The sequence below is a fragment of the Eubalaena glacialis genome, chromosome 3 (genome assembly GCF_028564815.1).
Source record: "Eubalaena glacialis isolate mEubGla1 chromosome 3, mEubGla1.1.hap2.+ XY, whole genome shotgun sequence".
Classification (NCBI taxonomy): Eukaryota; Metazoa; Chordata; class Mammalia; order Artiodactyla; family Balaenidae; genus Eubalaena; species Eubalaena glacialis.
In genome coordinates, this window is record NC_083718.1 from 35,647,814 (window position 1) to 35,657,470 (window position 9,657).

Consider the following 9,657-nt stretch of genomic DNA (forward strand, 5'->3'; position numbering starts at 1 on the left):
AACCAGAAGGGGAGAGGAGCGGCGGGGAGGTCCAGGGGGGGCAGTTAGAGAGAAGTGTTGTGCTTTTAAAAAGAAGGCAGTATTCAAGGACCTGAAGTTCCCTGTAGCTTTTGAGCCACCTCTCAAAGGGATAATGGCAGCATCATGAGGACTTCCGTCTGGTTACAAAAAGAAGGGTTTTGGCCAAAAAACATCCCAGTGGATACTCTTTGGGTCCCAAAATTCCATTGCAAATCAACCCCAAGGTATTTGCCACACATACTCACACACAGAGCAGCTCATAGCAAGGCAAAGGTTTTGTGCAGAGTGCCTTCTGTCCCAACTCCAATAACCCTCAACCCCTGCCTCACTCCCCTGACTCCCAAAACAAAAAGCTTTATATTCTTGGTGGGAAGCAACATCTACAGCCCCCTGAGAATAGAATTAGAAACAAGTCGTGATTTCAAGAAAAGCTGCTCAGGACAGAAGGAATCAGGAGAGGTCTTTTCACTCTCTGCCTAGGATCTCATCAAAAATTGAAAGAGAAGATTAGGCAATATAGTATGATTTAAGTCCAGGCTTGAATGCCCCTGAGTAAGAGTAAGAGAGGGGCCAGGGATGCAGGTGTCCTGGGTGAGAGGTTTGAACTCAGCCTCTCTTCTCTCCCCAGGGCAGAGCCTGACCTCTCTCATTCACAGTTACTAACCTTGCTTGCTCCCTCTCACATCTTCCTGGGTTGCTAGCCAAGCTTCTCCCACCTCACCTTGGCCAGATCCATGCCCTCCCTGACCATTCCCCTCTCCCATTCCAGACACTGGCTCCCAGACTCAAGCACACAACAATTCTCTCCAAAGGCACCTGGGGAAGCTACTTCCAAGCAGCTCCCTTTAAGGATTTTTTTCTTAAAAAAATCTTTTGGTGTTTTTCCCCCTTTTCTTAAAAAAAATAATATATATATATATAAATAGCTCTTCACTTAAAATACAATTCCCCAGGTAGAGGTATGCAGTGGCCTGTTGTCACAGCAGAATGAGTACAGCAGAGTGCCAGGTGGGGCGGCGGGGGATCTAACTGGAGACTGCCATGACGTAGTTCTTTGAGGGGCTGCTCCTGCCCAGCATCATTTGGTTCTTGCAGGTGAGGAGCCCATAGGAAGTGGCCACCGGGGCCTCCTCGTACAGGACGCAGATGGAGCCATCCTCCCCAATGCGGTAGGACACCTCGTAGGGGTCCACCCACAGGGTCAGCTCACTGGGCAGCAGCCGGTGCAGCTGAGGCTGGCTGAGTCCGATCTGGCTAGCCACTTTACTGATGATGGGGTCCATTTTGTGGTTGATTCGGATGCAGCGGTAGCCGGAGCCCTTGGATGGTTTTTCAGGAAACCAGTGGTGTTTGTAGTGCTCTGTGGAGACAGGACAAGGGGGATATGCACTGGTTAGAGCAGCTGGGCCATGGATGCTACCACAAGGGGAGTAGGGGTGATGGGATAGGAGAGGAAGGGACCTAGTGATTTTACGTAAGCAACATGGTTTCTCATGAGTTTCAAGACCCTCCTGAAACCCTCCTGACACTGTAGCAGAAAAAAAATTATGGGATCTGGAAAAACCCCTCCTTCCAGGACAAGGGTTTATGTGTATCGGGAGGGCGTCCCAGAGCTCTGGGTCAATCCTTTGTAGCCAGCATATTGCCTTTGGCACATCCCCAGTTTAAGGAGGAGGGGTGTGACTGGGGCTGGCATGTCCAGGCAGGGCCTCTGGGGACCTATGAGCTGAAGTTTCAAGACCAAGAAGGCTGCCATCATTGTCGGACCCACAGCAAGTCATCATGTCTCCCACCCTGTGCCTCAGTGGTTCCCTCTGCCTTGAAAAGTCAGAGGCTTGTCTCAGCGGGTAAGGGAGGCAAAACCGGGATGTTTGGATGAAACATACGTTGTTCCTCAGAAGGCAGGATCTGTGTGGGCACGTTCAGAGATGGCTATTGCTGCCCAAGACCGCCGGCCAACCCGCTAGAAACAGCTGGGAGATGGGTCTCTCCCCAGCCAGCGGCTGCTTGTATCTTGTCAACCTCCTCCGTCTCACGTCGCACCGCCCCCAACCCCGACACACGCCCGCAGAGCGCAGTTACTATGTACAAGGCTCTCTCTGTACCATAATAGGTGGCAGATGGCTAAGGGGGGAGAGGGGGAGAAAATACAAAGGGGGCCCGGATTCCAACTTCGACTGAGTCAACAGCAGACGCAGGCTCAGCGCAGCCCCGCGCGGCCGGAAGAACCACGGCTGGGACTCCCAAGTTGCTGAGAAGGTTCAATTGCGCCTGCTTGTTCCATAAGGACCCCCCGGCCGGTCGGGCTTTGTCGCCTGCAGGGTCTCAGGGTCCAGTGAGGGAGATGAGCTCGCACTCAGACCCGCAGGTACCCCCCTTCCGGGGCATAAGCCGGGGACTCGGGATCGCACTCAGGACTAGTGTTTGCGCCCGCGACAGCTTGGAGGGGAGCGCCCAACCAGAACAACCGCGGACCGAGACCCAAGAGAAGGGCCGAGGAGGAGAGACAGGACCCAGAGGAATGGGCGGAAGGTGGGGATGTGGGGGTGGGGGGAGGAGACTGCAGGCCGCCCCGGGAGCTGGAAGGAAACCGAGTCCCGGAGCTGCTCGAGTGGGGAGCCCTGCCCTAAGTGGAGAGGAAAGACGCTTCAGGCAGGGTGGGGGGCCGAGCCCCGGTGGCAGGGTTTGACGGGCGCCAGGACCCTCCGCAATTTGCTCACCCGTCAGGGCTTCCTGGAGAGCCCCGCTGAAAACCTGAAGTCGCTGTTCGTTCACGCAGCCCCGGGTCCTCAGAAGGCTGGAGAGGAAACCCACAGCGGCGGCGATCTCCGGGAGCATGTCTGTTCTCTTCCCGGTCCAGCTGGCCTGGCTCATGTCGTGTGCAACTCGGGGAGCGGTGGCGGAGGCGGGGGGGGGCGGTCAGTGAGAGTTCTCTGATGGGACGTGCCGAACCGTAAGCCTCTGCTCGCTCGCCAGTCGCGAGGGCTTTGCCCGGACTTTACCTGCTACGCGCCTTTCATACTGTTGCGAGAGCCGGAGGAGCCGGCGGCGGAGTCCATTGGCCGCAGCCAGCGGATAGGGGCGGAGCCTGGCGTCCGCCCCGCCCCGCGCGCCATAGGTCTCAGTCCCGCCCCCACCCTCCGCTGCCTCCTCTGCGCTGAGGTCATCGCCCGCTGACGTCAGTGCTGGGAACCGTAGCTGGGCTTGCAGGCTGAGGGAGGCGGGAGGAGAAAGGGGTGGGGGGCGCGAAGGCTCTCTGGAAAGGAGAGCGGCGCTTCAAGCTGGGGATTCTCTGACCTCTCCTATTCTCCCATTCTTCCAGACAGTTTAAAGAACACCTCCAACAAGAAGCCTTCGTTGACACCACCTCTCCCAGGAGGTCGCCTTTTCTGACTCCCCCACTTTCAACCACACCCTGTCAGAACTCACCCATTTTACCGCTTTGACGCGTCTCCTAACTAGTCGGAATGGGTTCCTCTTGGCTCTCCGGAAATGGAGACTAAGTATTCTATTTACTTCCACAATAATACCAACTTCCCCAACAAGTTATGCTCTTCTACAGCAATGCTTTTTCTCTTGCCTAGAACCATCCGAGTCTTACCTACTGCTGGGTGGGTAGGGGTGGAGGGAGTGTTGCAAAACTTTTCAGTTTTCCTCTTCCACACGGGGAACCAGGCTCAGAACCTGGCAGCATCACAGGCACTCCTAGAGGTCTGTTGAATGGGGATAACTCCTAATCAATATCCCAGGGTCCAGCATACATAGGTGCCTCATACATATATGTTAAATGAATCAAACCCAGTGGCCTCTGTAAATTCTTATTTTCCTTGACCACCTTTTCCTGGAGGCAGTCTCCCCTCTTTTTCCTTGACCCCAGGTTTCTCTGCCTCCTTCCCCGGCTGTGTCTCCCCTGGATCTCTTCCTGTCCCCGTTCCCTCACTATGTCCACTCACTCTTCCTTTTCTCTCCACTTTCTTTCCTTAGAGAGATTCTATTCATGTTGTCCATTTTGATGTTTACTTTTTTACTATTGACTTTCTTATCTGCATAGTCTGTCCACATCTCTCATCCCGCCCCTCCTACCTGCTCTGTCTCTCCCCTCGGATGTCCAGCCACCACATCAATGTCAGTCTAAGCCCACTGTCTTCTCCAAGGCCAGCTTCCTTCCTGATCTCCATTTCTATCAGATACCATCGGTTCCCAGTCACTCTACCCAGAAAACTCAGACTCACTTTTGGCTTCACCTTGTACTTTGCTCCTTAGATCCAGTCTCAAGACCTGTTGCTTCTTCATATCTAGATGGTTGCAGTAGACTCTGTCAAATCCAATCCCCAAATCACCCTTCCCACTGTTAGCAAACTTACCTTCCTGAAGTTCTGCACTCACTTGCTCTTCTTTTGCTCAGATCATTCTGAGACACCCTTCATTTATCTACTGCATTAAGTATGGACTCCTTTGCCTAATAGTTAAGACCTTTCATAATTTGGCCCCATCTATCTTTTTAGATTTCTGCCACTTTGTGCTCCAAGGTGACTCTCCTCACTGTTCTCTAAGCATCAGAGCAGCTCTGCATCCCAGAGCCCTCAACATTTGCCTATGATCCCTATCCCTGCCCTGTAATATGGTCCCCATTCCATGTATGCCTATATGTGCCTGGCATTGCTGCACCATGTCTCATGCCATTATCTCTTGGATACCTCACTGCCTCCTTTCCATCTTTCCCAATCCCTCACACTCCTGAACGCTTAAGCTTGGTCCTCCACCTTGAAAACCTGTGCTGACCATTCTCTCACTACAGAATTAATATTATCCATACCATTCATTTGGCATTTATAATCTGTTGTTTGATATTCTTAGTGATCTTTTTAGAGGCTGACATCTTGTTTGCAGACTGCTTGAAAACAGGTTACTATACTCATATGTCCTGCATTTCCAGGACAGTTCAGGTTTCAAATATTCTGCTCCATTGCTTCATATAGCTCATTAAAATGCCCTGGAATTCTAGTATTTTGGCATTGAACACATCTCTTAGATGGCTTCTTCACTGGCTCCTCCCCGAAGCTGGATCAGGCCCGATGAGACCTCTGCTCATTGAGGGGGAAACAATTGTTACTGGAAACAGGGCTAGGACTGGAAACAAGATAACCTAGAGTGCATCAAACAAAAAGATCAGGTGTCAGCAAGACCAGAATTGACCAAGGTCAACCACCAAGGAGGCCAGGGAAACAGGTCAAGGTATAGACAGGTGCACAGGGTGGTTTAGCACCAAAATCTGAAAATACTTAACATCTTCCTGGGTATGCTGTTGACAGGGGTCTGGTGTTCTGGGCCTTGCTTTAGTCCATAATTGATGGAAAAAAAGTCTTGTGACAGATCATCACCTGTTTTTTGCCTTAGGAAATAGAACTCTGTCTTAATGTAGGTTCTCTTATCACTCGCCAGGTCACACAGCTAGTTCTTAATAGAGCCAGGACTGGCACCAGATCTGCTGACTTCAAATATGCCCTTTTCATTAGACCATGGAGTCCCTGTGCTATTACAATGGCTGCTGGTCCCACCTCATCCCACAGAGCTATTCTAGATGATGATGCAATGAACTGGAGGGATACAGTCTTCATTTTGGGACAGTAGCAAGGTCTTATCCCCCACATTCCCCCATTACCTAGGAAGTGTCTTAGTCTCATCATTGGTGATTAGTTCCTGAACTTTGTAGAGGGCAGTGATAATAAGAACCAGAAAGCACTTCACCTACTTTCTCATCCTCTCTTCTTTCTACACACAAGCCTAGGGAGAGGGAGTTTAATGTATCCAACATTCAAAGTTTCCAAGTTACTCTACAGTGTAGTTGTACCCAACTCAGGATTTAGATTCTCAATCAGTTTCTTTTAAAGCCCAATATTGGGTTGGCCAAAAAGCTCATTCGGGTTTTTCTGTACCATCTTATGGAAAAACCAGAACAAACTTTTTGGCCAACCCAATACATTATAATAATCCAATTTACTTTTGGAATTTGCTGAAACTGCCCTTAAACTGCTAAGACCATTGTCCTTAGAAGCTCTAAAGTCCAGATTTCACTTCTTCTTCTGTTGCCTGCCACCTCCCTTTCCTTGGTATAGCCAAGGCATAGTTCAAGCATCAGGATAAGGACAGTGTGTCCCTCCCTCCCTCTTCTCCTCTTCTTCCTGCTCCTCTTCCTCCTCACTCATGTCTTCCCCTCCCCCAAAGGGCCTTGAGTTCAATTTTGAACATTAAATGTCCTAACACTGTGCTGACCTGTGGCTCTACCTACTGCCAAGTGGGCAGGTAGTGGTGGAGGTGGGTGTGGATGCCAGTTTATGCCTCAACTGGATCAGAAACTTCTTCTGTACCATGTGACCCCTACCCACTGGCTCCCTTGGTCCTGGATGCCCATCTCACCCACTTGCACAGCCTACCTGTGTGGCCCCTCTAGAGTGACCCACAACATCCCAAACTGCCCTCTTCAGACCAAATCCCCACCAGAACTGGGTCCCTCTCCTCAGGTCTCAGCCCTGGCCTTGTCTGTGGAGTCATCACACATGCCTTGCTCTCTACTCCCCAGTCAGGAGCAACCAGAACATTGTATGCGACTGTCTTGCTCAGCATCCTGCTGGGCCTGCAGGGTCTTGGCTTGGTTGTCAAGGCTACCTCCCAGTTTCCTGACCACATGTTGAAACCTGAGGTTGAATAAAGATGATCTGCAGGCAGAGTCTGGGCTGCAATATTCTAGGAAGATGACATCAGCTCACTCCTACACTGTGCAGTGCGTAGTTTTACTAGGTCTGTGTGTGAGTGTGCATGTGTATGTGTGTGTGTATGTGTGTATCAGTGTGGGTAGGAGGGCAGTATATATATATTTGAGTGTACATACTTAAATGTGTATGATGTTTGTGGATAGGAGGGAATGTGGATATATGTTTGCAGATGTTAACATGTACTTAGTATATGTTGAAGAACATCCTTTTGTGATGTGTGGGTGTTTTGGTGGAGTGTGTATTTTGGCAGGCATGTCTGAGTGTGGCTGGTATAGATGCTAATTTGATCTTTCCTCTTTTCAGGCCTCATCGGTGACAACCTTGCTCTGCTGCCCAGAGCTGATAAGAAACATCACCCAGGGAGGACAGATGCCTCTTGTTCACCTTCTAATCAGAGTGGAAATACCACTAAATATATTCATAATTCTTTGCAAGCATCATTGGGTAATGTCCAGAACATCTTTTTGAGTTCCCTATCACCTTCTCACAAAGTTGTACCCTTCAAGATCAGCTCTAGGCCAGCCAGTCTGGGGGTTACTCTTTAGAATCAGGAACAGGAATCGAGGACAAAAAAAGATGACATTGTCCCTAGAACCTGTTAACAAAGACTAAGAAAGTGGGGATGTTAGCTATTTTTAAGTTTCTGTCTTTAAATCCCTCCCCCCACCCCAAAGTGAACTGAGAACAGGGACAGAAACAGATAATGCGAAGATGATTAGGGTAAAGTGGAAAACTACCCATCTGGACTGAAGGAAGTCTTGGTAGAGTATAAATATGAAAAGGGCTTTCTAATTCCCAGGTCACAACAATTTTCAAGTCCTTAAGGACCATTCTAAGAATGCGTTGAGGGCTGGAGAAGAGTCAGAAAGCTAAAAAGTAACCCATTTCTCCACTTGCTCTGAAGATAGACGCAAAAAGAAGATTCCATTGTATAAAAAGCACCTAAATTAAGCATAGAAAAACTTCCTTATAGGAAAGTGAGCAACTAGGATGTGCTAAACAAGATGTCTGCTCCAGTCAGGACTCAGACACTGAGGTACAGGGCATCTTTATAGTGAAGGATGAAAATAGCCACAGAGGGTGGTGGAGTGAAGTCTGCTGGCCCCAAGCAGCATCTAACCTGCAAAGTATCAGAACCTCAGCCGTTGCCCACACAGTTTCCAGGTGATGAATAGAAATAGCCATGGCAGATGCAGGCTCCACCTGCTACCACCAACCTGGGAGCCCATCAGACACCTGGTGACTAAAAAAATCAGGGCCTCTCTAAGCTTTACTGGGCTCACCCATAGGCAAACTTGGGAGCCTGGGTGGGTCACGGTTCTCCACAGCACACAGTCTCTGGATTTCCTCTCAGTGTGCTCAACTCTCTCTCCCAAATACGGTCCGTGTAGCTCAGAAGTCACAAGTTGGAAGCCTGTGAGGCAGAGCTGACTCAGTCACAGATATATAGTGTTTGGTCTCTATAGTGTTTAAGCATTTAAAAAATTAGTTGTCAGCATTTAATGATTAGGAAGTGTCATATCAAAATAAAACCCTAGAATTATAATTTCTCTTTAAAAATCAGAATATCTGTTTACACTGGTTCCACATTCTTATTTAGCAATGACTGTTACTTAAGACAGGAAGTGTGTCCTTCAGTTCACCCCGGTCCCCACCAACTCTTTATTGCATCCCTGCTGAGACCAAGTGGTGGTTATCATTTACCATGGCTGGATGCTGGGATTTGTTATTATTATTATACTTAATCCTCATTTGTATAACCTGCCTTGATCCTGGAGGTATTTGAATTAGCATCTCCCGATATAGAGCAAATGTCAAAGCATCATCTCTAACCCTAACTTTCCTGCTGAACTCCCAACTACTTTTTCTTTTTCAGTTGAGAACTGGACATTTTTGAAATATTTTTTCTGGTGTTTTTATCTCAACATGTAGGAATCAAGATACTTTTCTCCCTTCTTCTCTACTTCTGATTTCGTTCTCTCTCTCGATAGCATTACCATTCTTTGTCTAGTCACCAGGCTCACAGTCTGGCAGACATCTTTAACTGTACCCCTGCTAATCAGTTGCCAAGGCCTAGAGAGTCTACATTTGCAACATCTTTCCTGTTTTTGCCTCTTGCCATGGGCAGTGTCCTCCCTCCCCCAGTCTTTCTGCTCCATCTAGACTATTGCCATAGCCTGCTGGTTATTCTGCCCTCCAGTCTCTCCTCACTTCAATCCACACTGAAGACTGCTTGCTAGAGTAATTTTCTTAGAGCAATATCCTAATCGTGTCACTTTTCAGCTTTAAAAAACTTCAATGGCTTCCCATTGCCTACAGCATTAATTAAAAATCTCTTATCTGGCATTCAAATCCCTACACCTACTGTCCTTCTTAGGACAGTAACTCAGATCACTGGGGAGTTTGGTAAAAATTCAGATTAAGCAGCCTCTCCCTTGTTATTCTGATTCATAGTTTGAGATGGGATATGGGCCTATTTGTAATGAGAACCCAGGCCATTCTGATGCAGTGGTCCATGGACCCCACTCAGCACACCTTGTCTCAGAGGCACTCTTAGAGCTCCAAACCCACCTGACACGTCTGCCCAGACACCACGATCTGTGTCAACCCCTCCCCCTGCTGCAGCACCTGGCTCATAACTGTTGGCTGAACTGGTGGGGGTCAGGCACACGCAAAGGGTGGCCTGTACCCCCAGCCAGCATTCTGAAGGCAGCCCCCTCCCACTTCAGAGAGACCTTCACTATGGGAAGCCTAGTTTATCCTTCTTATTTATATATTTATATATTTTTTGGCCGCACCACGCAGCATGTGGGATCTTGGTTCCCCGACCAGGGATCAAATCCGTGCCCCCTGCAGTGGAAGT

The 9,657-nt window shown here is 49.1% G+C and overlaps 1 protein-coding gene across 1 annotated transcript; it reads right to left on the bottom strand.

The window, feature by feature from the left end:
* Positions 1-821: 821 nt before the first annotated feature.
* BTG2 (BTG anti-proliferation factor 2) lies at positions 822-3,026 on the bottom strand. The gene is made up of 2 exons (XM_061187477.1): positions 2,742-3,026; positions 822-1,381 (listed from the first exon to the last, which is right to left on the bottom strand). Exons 1-2 carry the CDS (start codon positions 2,893-2,895, stop codon positions 1,047-1,049), a joined length of 489 nt encoding a protein of 162 aa, XP_061043460.1. The 5' UTR covers positions 2,896-3,026; the 3' UTR covers positions 822-1,046.
* Positions 3,027-9,657: the final 6,631 nt, after the last annotated feature.

What these genes read in the sequence shown, in the direction of transcription:
- BTG2 (XM_061187477.1), bottom strand. Translation starts at nt 2,895, where the DNA reads ATGAGCCAGGCCAGCTGGACCGGGAAGAGAACAGACATGCTCCCGGAG. An exon ending in TCTCCAGGAAGCCCTGACGG is followed by an intron (nt 1,382 to 2,741) that starts GTGAGCAAATTG and finishes CTGTCTCCACAG; the next exon opens with AGCACTACAAACACCACTGG.